The following is a 24,113-nucleotide window of genomic DNA, read 5'->3' on the forward strand; positions in this document are numbered from 1 at the left end:
CTAACTAAGCTAAACGGAAGCCAAATATACTAATGACTATATAATATTCGACATCCTCCCCACCATAAGGGGCGAAGCAACTTATCCAAACAAATACCTCGTACAATAAGTATCTAACATCATACCATATCATACCATAACCCAATAGTTCCCATAAACAAACACAACACATGACCTACCACCATACATAATAAATGTACAACTTATAAATCTAATCTGTGAGGCCTTTTAACGAGCCGACCCCTTGAAGTATAAACAGCTACCTCCTCCTCCTCCTCCGGATCACAATCTTGTACAGAGTCATCATTAGCTACACTTGAAGTTACATCATCTTGTACTGCCTGATCATGAAGTACTGGTTGAGGAGTTATCACATCAGTGTCTAAATGAGGATTTATCTCTAAATCATGCAGGGTTTGAATAGTCCGGTTGAAAATGCCTTTTCCTGTCTTAACATCAACACTGCGAATCACACCGTCTCTACCGGGATACACATTAACAATCACATTAACAATCACACCCATGGGCCACCGTTGTCTGGGTACATTGTCTCCTCTAATGAGTACAACACTACCAACATCCACTTTACATTTCTGGTTGAAACCTTTTACTACAGGGGGCAAATTAGCTATATAATCTTCTCTCCACACCTTCCAAAAATGTTCCAACCTCTGATTTCTTATATTCTTTCTAATGTACAAGTCTTCAGGGCTTATAATAGGGGATTCATCAACATCAGAAGGTGTACATGTGCTGTTCCTACCAAGAATAAAGTGTGATGGAGTTAGATAATGATCAAAATCTGGGTCATCACTCACAAAGGTCAATGGTCGAGAGTTAATGCACGACTCAATTTCTATAAGAATTGTTTCTAACTCAGACTGGCTTACATACTTAACTCCCAAAGACTTCCTTAAAGCTAGCTTGACTGAACCAATGAGCCTCTCAAACCACCCGCCCCACCATGGGGACCTTGGTACATTAAACTTCCACCTTGGGGCTAGATGACCAAACACCTTCTGTACTTCTGTGGAGGCTGCAACAAATGTTTTTGCATTGTCGGAATAGAAAACATTAGGAATCCCTCTACGAGCAACAAATCTCCTTATGGCCCGCATACAATCGACCAATGACATGGACTCTGTGAGTTCTAGATGTACAGCTCTAATAACAGCACAGGTAAAAAGTAACACATACAATTTTTTCCCTGGATGATCAGCACTAAATAAAGGGCCAGTGAAATCTAAACCTGTAACTGCAAACGGAGGTGCAGGGTTGACTCGCAGGTCAGGTAAAGGGGCAACAGGTTGACTGCAAGGACGGCTGTCGTGCCTCCGACAACTCAAACACTCTCTAACCACCGTCTTTGCCATTCTTCTTAACCCAATCACCCAAAAACTAGTTCTTAATGATGACACAATGCTGTTTACACCTGCATGCTTCATGAACTTATGTTGAAATTGTACTAACAACTTAGAAAAGTGACCCTTAGGAAGAATGATGGGATGTTTTGAGTTATAACCCAGACTAGAAAATTGTAATCTACCCTTGATTCTTAGAATACCCTCTTGATCAAGAAATGGGTTTAATTTGCTTAGCTTGGAATGCTTAGGAAGAGACCGCTCACTGGATATGGCTTTGATTTCATCTGGGAAGGCTTGTCTCTGCTCTACATAGATTAATTTTAATTCGGCAAACTCTAGTTCTTCAGTTGTAAATCTACAAGTTTTCAACTCACATCCCAACCTTTTACTTTTACAATTATTTATGAATCTCAAAACATACCCAACAATTCTTAGTGACTTAGCAAGATCATTATATCTCTCAAGGTCAAAAATGGGTGTCCTAGTCTGAACAGCTAAACATGCTAAATTATTCTCAAGTACAACATTCACAGTGTTAATGCTGGCAGTTAAAGCATCTCTTTCCTGGACTCTAAATGTGGGGTCAGACAAATACTTAGGACCGCTAAACCACAGATCATTTCCAAGAAGGCTCTCTGCTAGTAACCCTCGGGTTATCAAGTCGGCAGGATTTTCTGTCCCCTTGCAATGATACCAGTTACTTGGAGGTGTCAGGTGCTGAATCTCTCTAACTCTGTTGTTGACATATACATCCTTTAAACTTGGATCATTCCTTATCCATCCCAATGCAATAGTGGAATCAGTCCAACACGTCACTTGGGTTTTAATCTTAAGATACAGAGCCTTCTTCACAAACACCACCAATCTGGCACAAAGCAATGCTCCCAACAGTTCTAGCTTAGGCAGGGTTAATTTCTTGATTGGTGCCACTCTACTCTTGGATACAACCAATGAAGTGTTACATGCACTGTCAAGACATAGCCTTAGGTATACACACGCCCCATAACCTTTTTCCGAGGCATCCCCAAACCCATGAATCTCAATAAACTCAATACTTTTCCAAGGTACATGGGGAAAATAATGTCTACCTATAACTAATGGACTCAAATGTCTGGTACTCCTTACCCATTTTTCAAATCTTACTTCTAAATCTTGTGACAACTTGTCATCCCAGGACACACCTGACTTCCAAATATCTTGGAAAAGTATCTTAGCATACATGGTAAATGGGCTGATAAATCCACATGGATCAAAAATCTTAGCTATTAAACTTAATACTGTCCTCTTGGTACATGCTAATTCCAAAGGGAAATCCAGGTCTAGACCACAATAAGAAAAAACATCACTGTCCTCAGACCACTTCAAACCTAGTACACTGTTAACTTCATCGTCCTGTACACAGTGAACCTTGTCATTACATTTTGATGCAATTACTAAACTATTGGATACAAGCTTCTCAAGAGACATGTTGGCTTCAGACATAATGTTGTAGGCTGTGGTGTACTTCCTTACTGCCTCTACTTCACTATCAGCCCCACTGAACCAGTTGTCTACATACATGTCTCTCTGAAGATCCTGAATTACTTCACACTCAGAGTACTTACTCAAATGTGTCTTAATCGTAGCATTAAGAAGGAAAGGACTTGATGTATTGCCAAAAACAACTCTAGTAAACCTCATGTGTCTAACTCCACCTTCGGCTGGCATAAAAAATCTATGAACATTTCTATCTTGGCTCTGTACACTTATTTGCAAAAAAGCTTTAACAATATCAGCAGTAACTACATAGGGCCAGCGTCTGTATCTAATTAATATCTCTACTAGGTCTGGGTTGAGAGACGGACCCGTTGTCATACAGTCATTGAGAGAAATCCCGTTAGGACCCTTGGCAGACGCATCAAAGACTGGTCGTACCTTTGTGGTGCTGCTGCTGAGTCTGACAACTGGCCTGTGAGGCATGTAGTAAACAGGGCCAGGGTGTACAATTTCCTCTACCGGCACCTCTTCAATGATTCCTAAATGCTCATACTCGGCAAATACCTTCATGTACTCAGCCTTTAAGTCTTCGTCCTTATCCAACTTCACCAAAAGCTTATTTAATCTCTTCTTAGCTTGAACTTCATTACTCATCAAAGTATCCTTCTTAGGGTTGTCCTTCCACGGCAAGTGGACTTCATATCTACCATCTACAAACTTGATCTTATCACTATATTCTTGAACAATCTTATCTCTAACGTCTTCCTTACTTTCCTTGCTACTACTTATGCCAATAGTCTCCAAATCCCAAAAGTTAGACATATCAGCATCAGTGACTTTAGAGATGCACAAGAGTTGAGGTGACGAAGGTTTAAAGGTTGGCAGTAAAGGCACACCTGTAGTGTCAGATAATTTACCAGTGTTTCCACTCAAGGTCCAGCCAAACACTGATTTCAGGGCAACTGTCAACCCCACTTGAACTGCATCACTAGGCGTTACTAGGCTCCAGTAGTAGTCCAGACCAATAAGGATATCTAAGTCTAAAGGAGAACTATGGTCAAAGTCATCTGCAAACTTTAAATGATTAAAGGCACTTAAAATGTGTTCTGGTACTACTGGCCTAATTAGCGGTTCACATATAATGGGAATGCCTGCCAACACAAGGGAAAACAAATCACCCTTATCATCTAAAAGCTTCAACTTGTATAGACTACTTTGTACACACTTGCTTGAGCTATGGCCACCAAAGGAACTATAAGGGACTTCTGTATTGGTGACCCATTCAGGTTTACATCTTCCTACAAACTTATTGGTAACATATGACCTATCACAGCCATTGTCAAACATCAGCCTTGCAGTAACAATATCCCCCTTATGGTTCACTACCTTTACCTTAGCTGTTTGTAACACAGTCTTGTTCCTGTAGTGGCCTGACAACATCGCAAGGGTTTGGGTGCCCATCTGTTTACTCTCCTCTACTTCGGCCTTAGGGACCACACTCAACTTAACACCACACATGGTACTATTGTGGTCACCACGACACTTGGAACATTTGGCCTTACAACTTCTAGACTTATGACCACTATTTAAACATCTAAAACACACACCCAATTCCCTTATCTTGTCAAACCTCTGCTGCCCATCCAACACCAGAAACTTGTAGCACTTCTCAGACTTGTGGTTTCTCTTACTACAAAACACACAATCTGATCTTTCAGGCGGGGAAGTCACATGTAAAGCCGAGGCTGTGAACAATTTTTCCTTGTTTCCCTTATGTACTTCTTTACTATCCTTACTACCCTTCCTTCCTTCTAAACTCTTAACATTGCCCTTATACATTTCACTCCTTTCTATCACTTCAATCTCCCTTTGAAGCCAACTAAGAAGCCACTCAAGATCACTTTCATGTCCACTACCATCCCTTGACCAGTTTAACCTTAACTCTGTGGGCAGTCTGGAAACAATCATGGGGGTTAGTAGCACTTCACATTGCTTGCCTGTAACTCCTTGGGCTTCTAGACTCCTCGTGTGCTTGACCACCTCGTCCCGAAGTCTCCACAGCTGTAGGATGTAGGTCTTGCCTTGGTGGACCGGAACTTGTAGATCAAGGAGAGCCTGGACGTGGGCGTGGATGATGCACTCCGACTTGCCAAACCGTTGCTTCAGCAGGTCGACGACGGTCTTGTAGCTGGCGCAGGTGTGCGGCACTCCTTCCACCACGTCCTTAGCAGTGCCGTCTAGTAGTGACAGTAGATAGGTTAGCTTACTAATGGTGGGCAGCTCAGTGTCGTCTATGTGTGAGGAGAACTGTTCCCAAAAACTCTGCCACTGCTTCAGGTCACCGTCAAATCTAGGTAGTTCTAGCTTGGGAAGTTTTGCATGGAGAGGGGCTGTGGTACTTGAAGAATCCGACTTGTCCTTATCACCCTCAGCCAGTTTCTTAAGCTTGTCAGCACACAACAATCTCTTCTGCCTGGCTTGCTGTCTGACTGCATCTGCCTTGTCCAAGTACTCCTCTAGTGCCTCAGGACTTATCTCCAATTCTATCTCTGACTGCACTTCTTCTAACTTGTTAAGCCTCTTATCAAACTCTTCCAGAACTTCTACTAACTCACTGGAGGTTGCTGGGGGGCTCTTGGCTAGGAGTCCGTCCATCTTGACACACACTCTTGACAGCCATCCTTGACAAGCTGCTCGGGCCTTCTCTAACTTCTCCATCTTCTTCTAAAATGCAGGGCTGGAGACACTTAACTTGTTAATGTAGCAGTCCTTGGGCACTGTGTATCCCGGGTCTGGGCACCAAAATGTCGAAATGGGACATTTCCTTGCTAGGAATCTTGAAAAGAGAAGGCCAAGAAAAAGACAACCCGTCTGTGTAGTGCGCTTCTAATGTCTCTCTCAACACTTCACAAAACCCGCACAACATCATGTTGTGCTACAGTTCACATCAGCTTCATGTGTTTACCCAAAATACAGAAATAAATATAACAATGTCCTTTTACCCCTAGAAATACTCACTTAAGACATTATAAATGGTACAATAAATGTCAATACCAAAGCTGAAGAAATGTTGGAACCTGAAAGGAAAACGGCGTCAGCTGATTCTATCATAGGCCTAACTAAGCTAAACGGAAGCCAAATATACTAATGACTATATAATATTCGACACTACAGGTTAGTTGTGTTTATTTATATACCTTGTGCTGTGAATTAGTATACTGTGGTGAAGATTACAAGCAAAGGATGTGTTTAGTAGCTAAGGTAATACAAGTGATATTATTGTTTGCCAGACGGAGAATGTAGGGACGCCCTGGACCTCGTGTCGGTTGGTGTGTTGGTTGGTCCTCCGTGCTACAGGTTAGTTGTGTTTATTTACCTGCCATGTGCTGTGATTAGTATAATTTGGTGAAGGTTACAAATAGAGGATGTATTAGTAAGATAGGGTAATGTACAAGGGATATATTGTTGCCAGACAGAGTTGTGAGGACGCCCTGGACTGGATGATAGTTGGGGTGACATGTCAGGTGTGCTACGGGGATTCGAAGAGCGTCAGTGTGGGCCACTGAAGTGAGTACATTATGGGAATTTATTGTGTATTATGAGTGATATACAAGTGAAGTTAGTTGGATTTTGTATACTGATTGTTGCTTTATTTTTATATTTGGGGTATGATTGTAACGGATGTCAGAATCTCTACATGAAGTGTTATTTTCTTGGTACCATTGTGAGGGATTGAACTGGGTGTACTATGATATGTGGATGTGTATTGATTTGCCCATGTTTGCAGGTCGAAACACTTCAAGCAATAAACACCTGTTACGATTTGTGGTTTATTACACATTTGGAATCCCCAACATTTCGACTTCAACCACAATGGGCTGGCAAGAGGAGATGGAATTGTTAAAGAGGAAGAGGGGCATTGCCAAGGGGAAATTCACAAGAAAGGTGACCCTGCTGGATGAGGGTGTACGGGAAGGTGAGCCAGTATCAGTATTGAAGAATAACTATGAACAGATTTCTGAGGCCTTTCAACACCTAGAAGACAGTAATGATGTGATATTAAAATATGTGTGTGATAATAAATTAGAAGACAAGTTAGTTAAGGAGGCTGAAGAATACATGCTAGATTGTGAAAGAATCATGAAGAAAAGACTAACAGAAATTAGTAACATTGAAAACATACAGAACAGTGTCAAGCCTAAAGTGAAGATAAAGGCATTTGAGCCTCCTAAATTTGATGGGAATTTAAGAGAGTACCCTCGTTTTAAGGAGGACTTTAAAAATCTAGTCAAAAGTGTGTATGGTGAAGATGCGTATGCATTGAAAATGTGTCTCAGTGGTGATGCCCTTTAGACTGTCAGAGGTGCAGAAGGTAATTATGAAGAAATGTTTGAAAGGTTAGATGACAAGTTTGGAAATGCAAGAAAGGTGGTGGACTTGGTAATAAGTGACCTTAGGGCTTTGAAAAGGATCAATGAAGGTGATACCAAAGGATTTATAAGGATGGTGGATCAGGTGGAACAGTGTTGGCTAGATTTGAAAAATATAAACTTGAATGAGGAACTTAATACTGCTAATGTAGTCAGTCATATTGAGAAGGTGTTGCCCACACTTCAGAAGAGGGAGTGGGTAATAAAGGCAGAAGAAGTATCTGCTACTAGTGATCTCTTTCCCACTTTATTGAAATTTCTGCAAAGGGAGAGAAAGGTATTGGAGTATATGAATTCTAGTGTCAGATCTACTGGCGGTGATAGAAGTTCAGTACATCATGTAAATAATTCAGCTGACAAGGTCATGGAGTCAGATCTGGTAATACTAATAAAACAGATGAAGGAAGAGCAACAACTAAAGAATAAAGAGTTAGAGTCATGTATTGTAAATTTGACGGAGATGGTGAAAGGTACCCACTTGAAGACTGGAAATAATGAGGGAGGATGCTGGATTCACAATTCCAGGAACCTTGATACTCTTGATTGTTATAAATTTAAGAATCTCAGCAACAAGGAGAGGTTTGAGTTAGCTAGAAGCAATGGAATATGTTTTAAATGCTTAAAGGGATATCATCAGGCATGGAATTGTGTGATGTCAGGATCAGGGGTCAAGGTGTGTGTAACCGTCATCATCATCCACTGGTGCATTTTGAACAGGAAGAAGGTGCTAGTTATAATACAGTATCTGCAAACACTCTGAACACCTTATTGAATATCAGTACTGTGTACAGTAACACTCAACCTATAACAGTACTGTGGGATTCAGGTTCTGACATAACCTTGGTGACACACAGTATGGCAGAAAAACTAAGTTTGAAGGGCAAGGATGTGAATTTATCCATGATCAAGGTTGGCAATGTAATTGAACATCATTCTACCAAAGAATATTGCATACCACTGATTGATAGGACTGGGCATGTATGGGAAATTAATGCCATTGGTATAGAGGAAATATCTGCTAAAATCAATGAATTTGATGTGTCAGGAGTTAAGGAGTTATTTGTAGGAGTATCAAACCATGATATTAATCGCCCTTGTGGTGAGATTGACATGCTGATTGGGGCCAATTACAGTGAATTATTGCCTAAAGTTGTTCAGACTAATGAAGGTCTTCAATTGTTAGAGAATCCATTTGGGTTCAGTATACGTGGCAGACACAGCAAAACAACAGCCTCAGGGAGCACGACGAACCATGTGATTGTGAGAACTCACAAGGTGTCAAGCTCAATAAGCCTCAATGAGATCAAGGTAGAACCTACAGATAAACTTAAGTCACAATTAGATAAATTCTTTGCTTTAGAGGAGAGTGGGGTGCAGTGTGACACAAGATGCCTTAAATGCCTGTGTAAGGGTTGCCCTGTAAGTGACTGTGTCAATATTAAGGAAGAAAGAGAACTGAAATTGATTGAGGAGGGATTAGTATATCATGAAGTAGGGAAGTATTGGACAGCAAGCTATCCTTGGATAAGGGACCCGAGACATCTTAAGAACAATGTAAAAGTGGCTGTGGCTAGATTAAAAACTACAGAAAATAGACTGAAAAAATTGGATATCCAGTATGCCCAGAGTTATCACAATGAAATCAAGGACATGGTGAAAAGGGGGGTAGCGAGACAATTAAGTGAAGAGGTAATGCAGTCATACAATGGCCCAATTCACTACATTTCCCATCATGAAGTATTGAAACCAGATTCTGCTTCAACACCTCTGCGTATTGTATTTAACTCATCTTCATCATACATGGGAAAAAAACTTAATGATTTTTGGGCAAAAGGACCAGTTGTTCTTAACAACATGATTGGAGTCTTGCTAAGATTTAGACAGGAAAGGGTTGCCATAACTGGTGATATATCAAAAATGTATCATTCTGTGAAAATCAACACACTGGACCAACACACACACCGATTTCTTTGGAGAGATTTAAACAGTAACAAACCACCTGATCACTATGCCCTGACCTCAGTGACTTTCGGGGATAGGCCGAGTGGGACCATAGCTGTGCTAGCATTAAGGCATACTAGTGAAAAATTTGGTAAGGGAGATCCTGAAGTTTATAACATAATTGTAAACAACACATATGTTGATGATATTCTCTATTCCATTGATACGGTAGAAAAGGCTTTTGATTTGATACAAAGAGCAGAACATGTAATATCTCTTGGAAACTTTCATGTGAAGCATTGGATAGTAAGTGGGCAACATGAGAATCATAGTATCAACATCATGGAATCTGACAATGGAGTAATTTTAGTGGGTCAAAGAATATCAAAATGGTTAAAGGAAAACTGGAATCAAGATCACTTCATGTTGATACCAGCTAACCACCCAGTTACTAGACTGTATGTGTCCAGCTTACATAGTAGAGATCATGCAGGTATTGAAACCACCTTGGCCAAGTTACAGAGTAAGTTTTGGGTGCCGGGAGCCAGGAAATTAATAAAGTCAATTAAAGATAAATGTGTCATGTAGAAAACTCTCAAAACAAACTGAGAACCAGTGTATGGGTCAGGTGTTAGAAGAAAGAATGAAGCCAACTCCACCATTCTATCATACTGCTGTCGATTTGTTTGGACCATTCGATTAAGGACACTGTTAAAAGGAGAACTCATGGTAAGGTATATGGGGTAATATTCAACTGCTTAGTTACTAGGGCAGTTTATGTAGATTTGGCAGAAGGATACAGTGCAAGTGATTTCATGGCAACTTATCAAAGATTCATCTCAGTCAGGGGTGCACCCAGAATACTGTATTCTGACAGAGGGAGCCAGCTGATAGCAGCTGGAAAGAATATTGAAAGAATTGGAAAAAATGAAGGAGTTACTTGGAAATATAATAGACCTAGTGATGCACTGTGGTACAATGGTGCCAGTGAATCCCTTATCAAATCAGTGAAAAGAAATCTTTGTATTGCAATTGGGGATTCAGTATTAACTTTTGGTGAACTTCAGACAGCCTTATTTAATGTAGCCAGTATGATGAATGAAAGACCCATAGGGGTAAAACCTTGCTTTAATTTAGAACTTGGTAATTACCTCTGCCCTAATGATCTATTGCTTGGACGAGCTAGTGTAAAATGTCCACAGGGAATATATGAATCAGATGGAGACCATAAAAAAAGATTAGAGTTTATTCAGAAAATTGTTGAATCATTTTGGAGAAAATGGCAGAGAGATTTCTTTCCAACGATGGTAGTAAGACAAAAATGGCACACCAATAGGAGAAATGTAAGAGTGGGTGATGTGGTTTTAGTTCAAGATGCTAATGCAGTTATAAGAACCTGGAAATTAGCTCAAGTAATAAAGGCAGATCCAGGTCGTGATGGTGCTGTAAGAGATGTAGACTTAAGGTATAAGATAGTCAAGGAAGGTAAAGGATATGATGGGGTGACAGACAAAGTCATGAGTAGGTCAGTGCATAGGTTAATAGTGTTATTACCTAAGGAAGAACAAGAGTGATGATGAGCATGTAGGATCATTATAGATATGATTTATCTATGTGTACCAAAGCATTCTATGTACTACCTGTGTATATTGTATGTTCACTTTGGTCGGGGTGGAGTGTATCATTAAAATGATATGTTAACCATCTATTATTTATTTATACAATATATTTTTGTTATCTGTGTTAAAGAAAATGTAAGTTGTGTTTTGTTGGAATGGGAGAAGTTTGGTACGCTTCTTTGTGGTGTTTTGTTTCACCCACTACCTGTGAACATGGTCGGCCTGGCGGGTTGTCTAAGCCGGCCCACCAATGTACTGTGGGTTGTTGTGTTGGGTGGTCATCTGTGCTACAGGTTAGTTGTGTTTATTTATATACCTTGTGCTGTGAATTAGTATACTGTGGTGAAGATTACAAGCAAAGGATGTGTTTAGTAGCTAAGGTAATACAAGTGATATTATTGTTTGCCAGACGGAGAATGTAGGGACGCCCTGGACCTCGTGTCGGTTGGTGTGTTGGTTGGTCCTCCGTGCTACAGGTTAGTTGTGTTTATTTACCTGCCATGTGCTGTGATTAGTATAATTTGGTGAAGGTTACAAATAGAGGATGTATTAGTAAGATAGGGTAATGTACAAGGGATATATTGTTGCCAGACAGAGTTGTGAGGACGCCCTGGACTGGATGATAGTTGGGGTGACATGTCAGGTGTGCTACGGGAATTCAAAGAGCGTCAGTGTGGGCCACTGAAGTGAGTACATTATGGGAATTTATTGTGTATTATGAGTGATATACAAGTGAAGTTAGTTGGATTTTGTATACTGATTGTTGCTTAATTTTTATATTTGGGATATGATTGTAACGGATGTCAGAATCTCTACATGAAGTGTTATTTTCTTGGTACCATTGTGAGGGATTGAACTGGGTGTACTATGATATGTGGATGTGTATTGATTTGCCCATGTTTGCAGGTCGAAACACTTCAAGCAATAAACACCTGTTACGATTTGTGGTTTATTACACATTTGGAATCCCCAACAATCAGCAAGAGTGGCGCAACCAGACCGTCCCTCCTGACTCCACCACCTCTCAGGTTAGTCCCGCAGCTCTCCACCGACGCCCACTCACTCCTCCAGGCCACCTCTCTATCCTCCATTACCTTCCGTCCATTTCATTTTCCTTACATGAGAGTCACAGAAAATATTAAATAAATAAATGAATGAATTGAGAACTGATTGAACATAAAAGGAAGAAGAAAAATAATTAAAAGGAGTAGGACGAGGAGAAGGGGTGAAAGGAAAACAGAGGCAGGAAAGAAGTTATATATCAACAATGACCATTAAGTAGTGGCAACTGACCGCCTACTTCACGGCTACTCTCAGATCCAGGACTTGGTCTCCAATACCAATTACACGGTGCTCATTGCTGGGAGGACAGGGAAGGGCGTGGGCGCCTCAACCACTGTCTACATCTACATCCGGGCAACCCTGGAACCCGAACTGCACAGAAATACTGAGTGTAAGTCTGCTGAGCGCTCAACTTTGTGCTTACACTCATATTCCCCCTAAACTCTCTCTCTCTCTCTCTCTCTCTCTCTCTCTCTCTCTCTCTCTCTCTCTCTCTCTCTCTCTCTCTCTCTCTCTCTCTCTCTCTGTTTATCTATCTCGTTTTATCTGTCTCTATCTTTGTATCTAGCTGTCTACCTACCTATATATCTATCTAGCTATCTATCTATGTCTTTATCCGTATGTATGTGTGTGGGTGTGTGTGTGTTGGTAAGGGTGCCAACATAGCACACTATTTACATTGTCAATTTATTCTTCATGTTCATAATCTTACATGGAAATTCTGATTGTTCATTATTTTATCACTGTTTCCCTTAATTAAATAGCATATGTAGATATGCCTGTGTAACTTATGTGTTAAGTCGCTTCCGAGGCTGTGTGCCATGTACTAACTGCTTTCCCTTTCGTGTGTGTGCGCGCGCGCGCGCGTGTGTGTGTGTGTGTGTGTGGCAGCAGTGGCAGTGATCAGCGTGGTGTCCTTCCTGGTGATAGTAACTTGTGTTGTAGCAGTCTTGCTCTGCCTCAGGATCCTGCGCCTCAGAAACAACTCTCCGTCAGTGTTTCAGGTGAGTGTCTTGTCCAGCTCAGTACCATTTGCGCTGCTGCTACTACTGCTGATGGTCATGATGCTGACGATGAGGAGGAGATTAATCATAATGAACGTGCTGTATTTTTGGTTTGTTGCCTATGAATGAGATGTGAATTTGCTACAATACCAAAAAACTACCCATGAGTGATGCCTCCCCTAAGCAAGCATGATTTAAATGAATACTGAACTCAGGCACATTTTCGTCTATTAATAATTAGCTTTTGAGTGGAGGCAGATTCCAAAATAAACACTACAGAGTTCACTACAGCTGTTGATTCCCTTGCTGCCTTAATCTGCTTGTTGAGGATGAACCGGATGACCATAAACATGTGAATGGTGTGTGGTGGTGATGAAGTAGTAACTTTCAGGGTAATGGGACATGCCGCATGGTGTACGTCAATGGGGTAAAGTCCTCAGGCAGGGATCATGGAACAGAACCTGATGATTACAAGCCCATGCTAGCCACTCTACCTCCCGCCACACAGAACCAACACTGAGATACGAAGGTAAGGAAGCTTTAACCCTGCCAAAAGTAAGCCGAATGAGAGCGCATGAATCCTTAATGATGTTTTGTCCCTCTTCTTGAAACTTTTTTCGTACAGTGTAAACACCTGATAGATGTTAATTAGAAACCCAAGATATTCATCACCCCTAAAGAATTAATGACAAGTGTTAATGTTCTACAGGGAGGTCCTGGTTCGCATGACGATGGCATTGTGGCTGACAGCTTATTCGACCCCAGTGCAAAATGAACCAGGTAGCGTTTAGCTCTCACTCTTCTGCTGTTCCATACGAGTCACTCGACTAGGGGTGTGAGTGGTGCTTGATGCCACCCTTAACTTTCCCTTCACACCTCCAGGATGACGGGACAAGCGAGGGCATGGGTCCTTTGCGGGACGGTCTCAACCACCACAGGATGCTGGACATCTTGGACGACATTGACGATGTTGATGACGGCTCCAAGAGGTTGCTGCAGACCGTTTCCACAACACAAGCGGTATTTTTCAAGAATATGAAAGAATTCAACCTAAGGTCTATGTATAACTCCTCTCAGGTTGACCACCACTCCTCACCTGATGGCGCTGGGGTGGCCCCAGCAGTTTCCTCCTAGAATTGCATTCACGGGTGAAGGCACGGGTTTAGAGAGTACGAGTTGGGGGTTTGAGGAACCCCATCCAAGTAAGAAATAAATGTATATTGGGAGGGAGTTTAACTTGTGGCATGAGATTAAGATTAATACTTAACTTTTGTCAGAATTTACTTGTTGATACTAATACGAGACAGGTTCTGGACCTGGCCATCCCTATGCCACACCAAGTATTGCCCACCATCATGTGTCCGCACTTCGTGTGATGAAAGTAATCCACTGAAATGAATTTTATCAACTGACAAAATGAAATGGGACTGAATTATATATATATATATATATATATATATATATATATATATATATATATATATATATATATATATATATATATATATATATATATATATATATATATATATATATATATATAGACACACACAGACACATGGGTTACACTTGTATCACACAAGCAGTTGCTCTCCATCATGCTATGCACCGATCCAAAGCCAGTCTCAACAAGCCTTATAGGTGAAATAGACGACTTTTCAAACCAGTAAGCCAGTTATCACGCCAGGTATGGCCACTATCTTGGTTTAGAACACTTCCTGAAGGGCTAACAGCTCCTGCCAGGCGTTACGCTGCAAGCAGAGCCAAAAACTCTTATTCCAAGCATACATACATCAGTGATAGTTTTATATCACCTACAGAAAGCAAGTCCAGAGTCGCCTCTGCTACTTTTCAATACACACGTTCTCCACAGGTCGAAACTGGAGACTTGTACAGGATGACCCAAATACGTAGAATAGCATAAGAAAATATATTAGTTATTGGTTATACTGTAACACGGACTAGTCTGAGCTCCCTTGATACCATTATTTCCTCGACTCCCTTATTAAAGAGAATGGGGACTTATTTTTCAGCACCACGTTTTGGGTTACATTTAGAAGGCTTCATCACCTTATGTAGATAAGCTGATTTATAGCATTGATTTATAGATGTACCGAAGTTTGACAGCCAATGGGTTGGCGATGGGCATGGATTGTTTCCCCGAGAGCAGTGTGTTCGTCCAACTATGAATAGTTTCCCAAAAAATTATCCTTGGCTATGTAAAGTGAGTAGTAGGTGCGTGGGTGTAGGACGTGATAGTTTCTCTTCCTTTGCATCCTTATGGAATTTATTTTGTTTTCCATAGAATATTTTTTATACATTATGGGAAGGGAGAAAAAAAAATATTTCCTGCAAAACCTAAACTATCATTTCCTTGTATCTCCATTACAGATGTCCCCGCGCCAGTCTGACCCAGAGGCACACCGTCTTGTAACATAGTGTTTTCATACCGTACAGTACTTCTTTCTAGGCTTAAGTTCAGTTTCACTTATTCATCATAGGTCAAATTCGTAACTTTTTCCACATACGAGTAGTTGTGCTGAGTTTGGCGTCTCTGAGCAGCGTCCACGACGAGCCATGGTCTTGTGGTGGTGAGGTCCCAACACTTGGTGGGAGGCAAGAGTTCTGACCTGGACGAATTCAAGGATGTTTTCAGGGTGACTTAAAGATGTTCCATGTTTCAAATCTCACAGAAATGCCTCATACCGTAGTTAGAATTTATTGACATGTAGCCTCATAGTATAAATATATAAAATGTCTCAGGAAAGCCAGGTTAAGAAGGATAATTACCTGGCGTAAGGGATGACTTGTTCACCTGTATTTCGTTATATATGCTGGAAAAATACTTGTTACTATTAAATCAAAGAAAATGATGCATCTTAAAACGACGGACATTCGACCAGCGCAGCCTCTCACAAGTTACTGCCAAGCACCATTCTCTTACAACCATTCCTAAACCAATAAATTGCATTTCTTTTCCTGTATCCAAGAAGAAAATGTCCACCTTGTTGCTGAACATTTCCCGCTGTATCCACACTTTGAAGACTTTCCTAACTGAACATCTGACTTCACATTCTGAGGGTTCTCTGCTCCTCGTGTAGGGACGTCTTCCCAGGAGTCGAGGATGACCCAGGTGGCTGTAGTACATATAATATTATCTTATGCGAGAACTGGTTCCCGTGTGGCGGCAAACCAACCACCACTGGAGGGTATCCATGTTCAACTAATAAATGACAGTTCCCTCCCCCCCGCAAAAAAAAAGAGTGACCACCATACACAGCAAGTTCAAATAATGCCATTTTTAAAATACAGGCTCAACATATTTATGCCTCTTGTCATGTACAAGTTCATACCACTTTATAACCACTTTATAATGACATTTGATAGTTCCATCCTGATGTATGGCTCTTGTGTACCATTAAATACTTGAGATTTTTCTTCATTACTTAGATTTCAGAATGACTACATTTTCCTTCAAGCATGTACTCCATTTTTCTTTTCCCAATATAGCTGTGTATAATATATGGTCTAGTGGAGAGGAATGAAACTTGTGTCTAAAGTGTATTACATTATCTCGTATAGGGTTCAGAATAAAGCATGTATGAAAATGAAATTCGGTAAACTCGGATCACACTTCCTGTGAAACTGAATTAACTGAATGAATTGCTTCTGTAGTATAAGTGTGTAAAACTGTGCGTCCCATGAATGAGTGGGAGGGAACACAGCTGAATGGGATGAAGAGTGTGAGAACTCAGCTAAGGTTAAAACTGTGATTATTTCGCCTTTGTAATGTAGATGATGAGAAAAAAAAGGTCATGTACTTGTATATTTGAGAAGCTGTTAATCATGTCATGCAGTTCTATATTTGAAAAGCTGCCAATCATAATTTGCAGGAGAATGTATTCTGAATCCTTCAGTGTAAAGTGCTGCCGTCAGTTACTGTGTAATGATAGGGATGAACTGTATTTCCCCCTGCTTGGAATTACATGAGCAGGTTGGCTCGAGAGTGAGCGAGCCGAGTGAAAAATGTGTTACTACTATGGCTTTTCGTTAGAGCCGCCAGTGTTTTACGTGTTTCTTAATGTTGTAAGCAATTTCTTTCCTTCGGTATATTAAAAAAAGGTCTATGTCAAGGCAGAAGTGGTCAGACCGGTAGTGTGAGGGAGTAGGGCATGGCCGAGGAACACTGTGAACTCTTCAGCCTGCACTCGTACGTAAGACGTTAAGCAGTGTCGTGTGGCGAGATCCGCGATGAAGCTCCAGCTAGTGCTACCCTCCCTCCTACAGAATGGCCAGGTATTGGTCATATGGTACCTACCTCACCGTGGGAAGGCACTAGACCTCACCTGCTGTGATCTCCCCTCATTTTTCCCTCCAGGTGTGTCATGTATCTTGACAAGACCCACCAGCAAGCCTCTCCTGCCTTCAGCGTCCAGTGAGGCTCCACCGCGCCCCAGTCCATCAGAGTAGCTCAACCTAGTGATCCGTGTGTGCCTTAAACCGGTCTAACTTCAGCGTGAGGAACTCGGTCGCGTAGTTCACTTTGTTAGAAAAGTTATCTTGATGCTTCATAAACCAAACCTTCCCTACATCTTCCGCACCCATTGCCCCTCGTGGTTCTACACCCCGTTGTTAAGGAATAAGTGCTTGAAGGTCATTTCGCCATTCAGCAAATTAACAGTTCCCTTGTCAAATGCTAAATCCGAATCATTGCAACATGAGACGCCATGAGAGCTATCTCGTCTCTCTCTGTGTGGTGCAATCAAGACAGTCATTCGCTGGTTCATTTATCCCGGTGGCCGGGGTTATAGTCTGCAGCAGTTGTTTGCCTAAGTGACTGAGTCGAATAGTAAATGTATGCACGTTTATTTACAAGATGACAAACTTTGGTTTCATATACATCATATATAAAGAGTTTGAGAGTATTATTCAATGTGGATTTAAGAAATATTAAAAGTAACGAAATTTGTCTACTTTTCAAGGTGATCTGGTATTTCCTTCTTGCAATTACCTGGAAAATGTAGGGGTAACAGAAAGGTCCTGCTCTCGTCCACATCTCCCTGGCACCCCTGCCTTGGCATCAGCCACTCAGTACCTGGTGGAGGCCGCTGCCCCTCACTCACTCCTTGCCTACTTTGGATTCCTAGTGTATTTAAGAATTCTTGAAACTAACGTGACGCTCTGTTTTCAAGGAACATTGTCTTTTTCACGGTATAACCTCAGTGGACCGAGTTTATTTATACCATGTATCCATACTACCAATGTTCTCTCTCTCTCTCTCTCTCTCTCTCTCTCTCTGATATATATATATATATATATATATATATATATATATATATATATATATATATATATATATATATATATATATATATATATATATATATATATATATATATATATATATATATATATATATTAGGGTGGCCCTCTGTAGGGGGGTGAAATTTCAAACGAATAATGTCTATGCTCCAAACCCGGATTCTTGTTCCTTTTGACCCAGAAACGTGCTGTGCAAGGTTTCATTGAAATCGGAATATATTTAAACGGTGCTCAACGACTCTGAAATTTTACTCATCGAACGCTAGTCACAAGCACTCCGGGTCCCCCTCCCACGTTGCTCTCGTGGGAGTATTAGCCGCTTTCCTCTCCTGGCGGGGGTTGTGTGGTTGCTAGCCACTCATTGTCGCCCGGTCCGTGCAAGCGTTCCCTTCCTGGTGTCCGGGAACTGGCGCCGATGGTCCGCGACGACCTGGACGAGGAACTGCAGTTGTTCTTCGTCCTTCGTCAGGAGCCGGTTATATTCCTGAATCAGGGCGACGCCTCGTTCCGCGTGGTCATTGGTGACCGACAGGTTCCCCAGCGCTTTGCACGCCTTGCCGTACGCCTCATCCTTCTTCCAGTCTGCCGGTTCCAACGCCAGGAATCCCTTGTCGATGGACATCTTGGAGAAGAACGAGGACGTATTGGAGGTCACGAAGTCCTCAAGGCTGCAGCCGCTGATCGCTGAAGCGGGAATGGTCACTCGCTTCTGGGCTGTGTCGTTGCCGTCCTTCTCCTCAATCGCCGCTACCATCTTCTTCTTTGTTTCTGATGAAACCCGGTCGTCGAAGAACGCCAGGGCTACCAGCTCTTCCGAGAGGTACCAGAGGTGGCCGAGGAGCTTGTTTGTCGCGGCCTTGGAGACCTCCGCGTCCTCGTACCCGTCCAGTGCCTGAAGCAGCTGAAGATCGTTGAGCGGAGCCGCGACAGCAAGTGGGGCTTGCGTCCAGGCTTTGCTGTAGAGGCGGGCGGAGAACATGGCCACCCTCAACAGTCCGCGCTCCTCCTTCGGCGTCAGTTTGACCTGTTCCCTGAACAGCCACACCTTGAGCGAGTACAGCACCTTGCTCATCCACCGAGCGTGGTGCATGGGGCCAGGGGCACGGAAGCGGATTCCGCGGGGAGGTACGCCGCCGAGAAAGATGACGGTTAGTTCCAGAAGTTCCCGGTAGTCGTCCCGAAGGTCTGTCCGCTCTTTCAGGGCCTGAAGGAACCACTCGATGTCGACCTCTCCTGCTCCATCCTTGATCGGCTGGAACTCGCCTTGGTTGATGAAGGGCCACCTCTCCTGGAAACGCTTGAACAGCAGGACAGCAGGCCCTGTAGTTGGCCCCATCACCGACGTGAAGACCGCCTCGATCACGAGCTCGAGAATGTGATGCCGGCAGGCGAGGTAGAGGAGGTCGCTCTTCAGCTGCCGCTCAATCAGGGTACACGCCCCGGTGTGGCGACCCGTGTTGGCGGCGGTGGTGTCAAAGGACATCCCCACGACCCGGTCAGCGACGCTCCACTTCTCCAACGCCTCCACGACGGCCTTCGCTTCATTCGCCCCTCTTCCACTGGGAAGCTTCGCCACCTGCAGCAGCTGAACCTCCCCTCCCCCAGACACGAGGATGGGCAGGCGGTCGACGTGGGCGTTGCTGGTGAGATCCGGCATCAGCTTCCCGTCCCAGTGGACTACCAAGGGGCCTTCTACTCGCAGCTTCTCCTTGAGGGCGGAGGCCAGTTGCTCGCGGTGACGACGGCGCTGGCTTTGGATCGATGTCCTGTTGATGTTGTACTCAACTGTGTCGTGCCCCAGGGCACGCGCTGTCTCGGTGAGGACGAACACTGCGCCACGGTCGCTCACCTTGACGCGATCCAAAGAGGCCGCCACGTCCGGGGTGACGATGTTGAGGTTCGCTCGAGGCCGTTTGGGTGGGACTGGGGAGATACCAAGTGTGGGGCTTCCTTCGGCGCTGGTGCTAGAGGAGGTTGAGGACGAATCCTCCAACTGGACTCTTGCCGCGGACGTCGACGCCTCCTCCTCCGCGCGTCGCTTCCTCACCTCCTGTGTCGCTTGCCGCTGTGACGATCGCTGTTCTTGGGCAGCTAGTGTTGTGTCCACCCCTCCCATGCGTCCCCGGCGTCCTGGTTCACGTTGAGCGAGAAGAAAAGCTTTGTCCTCCTCGTTTGTCATTGTCTCTAAAGCGCCGGCCTTCGCGACGTCGAAGAGATTCGCCAGGCGCTCCTTGAACTCCTCCTCCCTCTTCACTTGTGTTCCTGTTGTCCGTGCCTTGTTCTTGCGTACAAGGGTGTACTCCTTGTACAAGGTCTGGATGTTCTTGACGACGGTGTCAATCCGCTGCATGGGAATTCTAGCCTTAGCCCACAGCGCCTCAACAATTTTCGAGACCTTCCGGGACGCGTCCACCACCGTCATCTTCTCTACGTCCAACTTGTAGGTCAGGAGGCCCAGAACTTCTCCAGAGGATGGAAGTTGGGCTCCAGATATCTCGTTTATGGGGGCACACAGATAACGTCGCTTAGAAGCCATCTTAGCCTGAAAATGAGAAAGGATTGACAACAGTTAGTAACGCACTCCAGAAACATGCAAACACGTTGAAAAAGTACTGCCAAGCACTAGACAAATCCTAGACAGAGGAAAAGGAGCACTAGACGAGAGTTGCCACACACAGTCCTTGGTCCATAGTCCACCAACGAGAGCATCTGAGAATAGAGCCGCGGCATTTGTCACCGACAAAGCCCCTGTATCGTTGAACGTGAAAATGATCTTATATAGTAAAACTTCAAGGTCGTTGAGCACCGGGTAAATATTATTCGATTTAAAAAAAAAATTACTCGCGTGGTTTTCTCATAGAGTGGAACAAGAATCCGGGTTTGGAGACTGGATTTTCAAACTTTCGAAAATAAGGGCCACCCTAATATATATATATATATATATATATATATATATATATATATATATATATATATATATATATATATATATATATATATAAAGTTTTTATCGTGACAGGTTCCATTTGTTTGTAAGATGTTTACTATTGTAATTCAATGAAAGATGAACCACGTGCTTCATACGGAGACGAAACTAAAAGCCAAACTAAACAAGCTTTGCTCTAGGTGCCTCGGACAGATGTTACAGTATGTAACAATTTCATCCTTTAGCGTTTTTTGTTGTCTTGTAACTGTTACTATACCTCACAGTGTAGCCCTAAGAAATTTGTACAGTTAACATCAAGCATTAACAAATTTATTCCCGGACATTCCATGGGAGAAGTGGTACTGGTGGGCGAGACAAGCCAAAGTAGTGCGTCTCCCCGTCCCGTCCCTCCCAAGCCATGGATCAAATACATTCGAGATAAAACAATGAAGGACTTTTCTTCTCCTGCCGGGCCACTGGGAGGGACTCCATACTTGCGTAAGTCATCGCCACTGGGAAAAACGAGAGGTTATCTGCGTATCACATCGGTAGGTTAGTATGTAATGAGCGTGAGTATAAAAGCAACACTCAATCATTATTACTTTTATTGGTAATAACAAATTAACCATAAAATCACCTCGGAGCTTACGAGCTAAGAGGCGGGTGACAGTATTAATCCGCCTTACGAAGTAGTCCTTGGTGTCTGAATAATGATTTACTTTTAGAATTAAGTATCCTATACCACTAGATTTTGCATATATTTTTCACAACAGCAGAATAAGAAGACATGTAATGAAGTCCTCAGTGATGAATGGTTTAGGTCAGTGTGAAACATAATACGCTTCCGATCATTGTCGTCTATGTAGTCATCCACCTTAGTGTTTGGTAAGTACACACACTGTATTTCATAAGATTTGTATAGTTTGTGACTGCAGGGTTTAATAAACTCACGAGAGAACGTTTCTATCAAGTAACGGTTGGAGACACAGAGGCACCGAACAATTAAGGGAAACCACCTGACTATGCTGTTAATAGTTCAACTGTTGAGGCATTCATAAATTCTAACTCATTACAAGAAGTGGCAGTCCCTATGCGCTCTAGCTCTCTGCCTTCCAGCTAACTCTAACCCATAGGCAAGCACCAAGGAAGCTCAAGATTCTCATTAGCTTCCTTGGTAAGGAAGCTCAAGATTCTCATTAGCTTCCTTGGTAAGCACTCTGGCGGGCCTCCCTCTCCTCCCCCTAGGGAAAGCCTGGCGCATGTTAACTTGTGCAGTGTAATCTGGTTGTATACCTGTCGTACTTTCCAAAGCGTGTCACAACACAGCTGTAGCGGCGATCTCTGGTGTAGGAGCGTTTCGTGGAAATCCTGAACTAGCCAGCGAGTTTTAAATTTCGCGTTAGCCTTACACTGTTTTAAAATTGAGAATTTTGCCTAACATGTTCGTTTTCAAGGAATTTAGACTACTCTCCACGATCATCGTATCACGTACTGTCGGTGCACAGTGCACCACCATCCATTACAGTGTGGGTTAGACAGATTTATGGAAAGGGATGATAGGTGGAAATAGGTAGGTATGATTCATACAGGGACTGCCACGTGTAGGCCTGATGGCTTCTTGCAGCTTCCCTTATTTCTTATGTTCTTATGACTTGCGTCCTAACTCCAGACTTGTTCGCAGCGCCACACCGCGATGAACGCGTTTATGTTGACACCTCTTTCATTCAGACGGATTCGTTTTCACTTCACTCGCTGCTATGAACCGAGGCGTTCCATTTAGCCTGCCAGGTCAGGAACTGCAGCCAATACACAGTCAATCTGCAGAGTCCGGTGATCATCGAGATGCAACTGGACTGGAGGACTGACTGGGGAAGAACTAAGCATTTCAGAGGCAGTGTCACTTAGTTTTCAGGTCATATCTAAGTATTAAAGTGTTGGAGTAGGCTAATTTTATGACGTATATAGTTTCAGATCTTCCGCTAATTTTTCAGGTTTACCATCAAGTAATGTATAAGGTTCGTGATTCTTGACTTGTAAGGGTAACTTCGGTAACTTCTCATGAGGCCGTCGAGTGTGGAGAAATTTGATATTTTATAAGTCCAGCGAGCTCTGCATCAGCCAAGGATAAACATTGAAATTATTTTCTTTTATTTATAACTGGGATCTGTGGGTAGCAGCATATTAGGATATCATGGTATCTATACAGCTGATCCCTCCAATCACGCGCTGCCACTCGTGAGGCCATTCCGGCCATTCAATCATCTCCAGTGGCCACGGTGGCTGTCGTGATCTCATCTCTGCACTCCGTCTGTTGTGCCAAAAATAATCTTTCTCTAATTATATCAGAGAATGATCAAGGCTATAAATCCTGATTTATTCTAAGCAGGAACAGGTAAGTAATGAAAATCATGATTAACAAGTGAAATGAACGGCAGAGAATTAACGTTCATGGTGTTCATAGTGCTTATTTTTGTATAATATTTTCTTTATTGACGTCAGGGGATTCTTGAGGGTAAACAAGGTCAGATGTTTATATCAGGGAACAGATGGGCTCTAGAAACCTTAGATAATGTGTGGGCAGAGCGGTATTTGACAAAACCTAACTACAGATTACCGGGTGTTGGTGTCTCGGTTTCCTTACCAATATCAGAGCTTTTCAGGATATACTTATATATATATATATATATATATATATATATATATATATATATATATATATATATATATATATATATATATATATATATATATATATATATATATTGGAAATTTTGAGTAGTAAGTGAGGTGAGATGATACCCAGTGGCGGCTGTCGCACGAAGAAAACCTGAAGAACTGCATTATTAGACGTTACTCACTTCATTGCCAGTAGAGCGATGCATTTCTGAATGTGTGTTGCACAGGGGTTCCCGCTTGTGTGTGTGTGTGTGTGTGTGTGATGCTAACTATATGCAAGACTTATCTAAAAT

General features: G+C 42.6%; 2 protein-coding genes across 6 annotated transcripts; one reads left to right on the top strand and one right to left on the bottom strand.

Moving 5' to 3' along the window:
* Positions 1-203: 203 nt before the first annotated feature.
* Positions 204-5,558, bottom strand: LOC135101774 (uncharacterized). Its single transcript, XM_064006066.1, has one exon. It carries the CDS (start codon positions 5,556-5,558, stop codon positions 204-206), a length of 5,355 nt encoding a protein of 1,784 aa, XP_063862136.1.
* Positions 5,559-6,014: 456 nt separating this feature from the next.
* On the top strand, positions 6,015-17,865 carry LOC135102172 (uncharacterized). Of its 5 annotated transcripts, XR_010269570.1 has the most exons (10): positions 6,015-6,407; positions 6,628-6,816; positions 11,240-11,306; positions 11,426-11,516; positions 11,737-11,858; positions 12,148-12,283; positions 12,787-12,896; positions 13,288-13,425; positions 13,606-13,676; positions 13,779-14,345. XR_010269570.1 is itself a non-coding variant. In XM_064006969.1 (4 exons), exons 2-4 carry the CDS (start codon positions 6,714-6,716, stop codon positions 11,513-11,515), a joined length of 264 nt encoding a protein of 87 aa, XP_063863039.1. In that variant the 5' UTR covers positions 6,015-6,407; positions 6,628-6,713; the 3' UTR covers positions 11,516-11,730. The 5 variants fall into 5 exon arrangements, 3 of the variants coding, with proteins under 3 accessions (XP_063863039.1, XP_063863037.1, XP_063863038.1); XR_010269568.1 differs by adding an exon at positions 15,288-17,865 and having other exon boundaries at positions 6,628-11,516; positions 13,779-13,916; XM_064006969.1 differs by lacking the exons at positions 11,737-11,858; positions 12,148-12,283; positions 12,787-12,896; ... (1 more) ...; positions 13,606-13,676; positions 13,779-14,345 and having other exon boundaries at positions 11,422-11,730.
* Positions 17,866-24,113: the final 6,248 nt, after the last annotated feature.

Source organism: Scylla paramamosain, chromosome 7 (genome assembly GCF_035594125.1).
Source record: "Scylla paramamosain isolate STU-SP2022 chromosome 7, ASM3559412v1, whole genome shotgun sequence".
Classification (NCBI taxonomy): domain Eukaryota; kingdom Metazoa; phylum Arthropoda; class Malacostraca; order Decapoda; family Portunidae; genus Scylla; species Scylla paramamosain.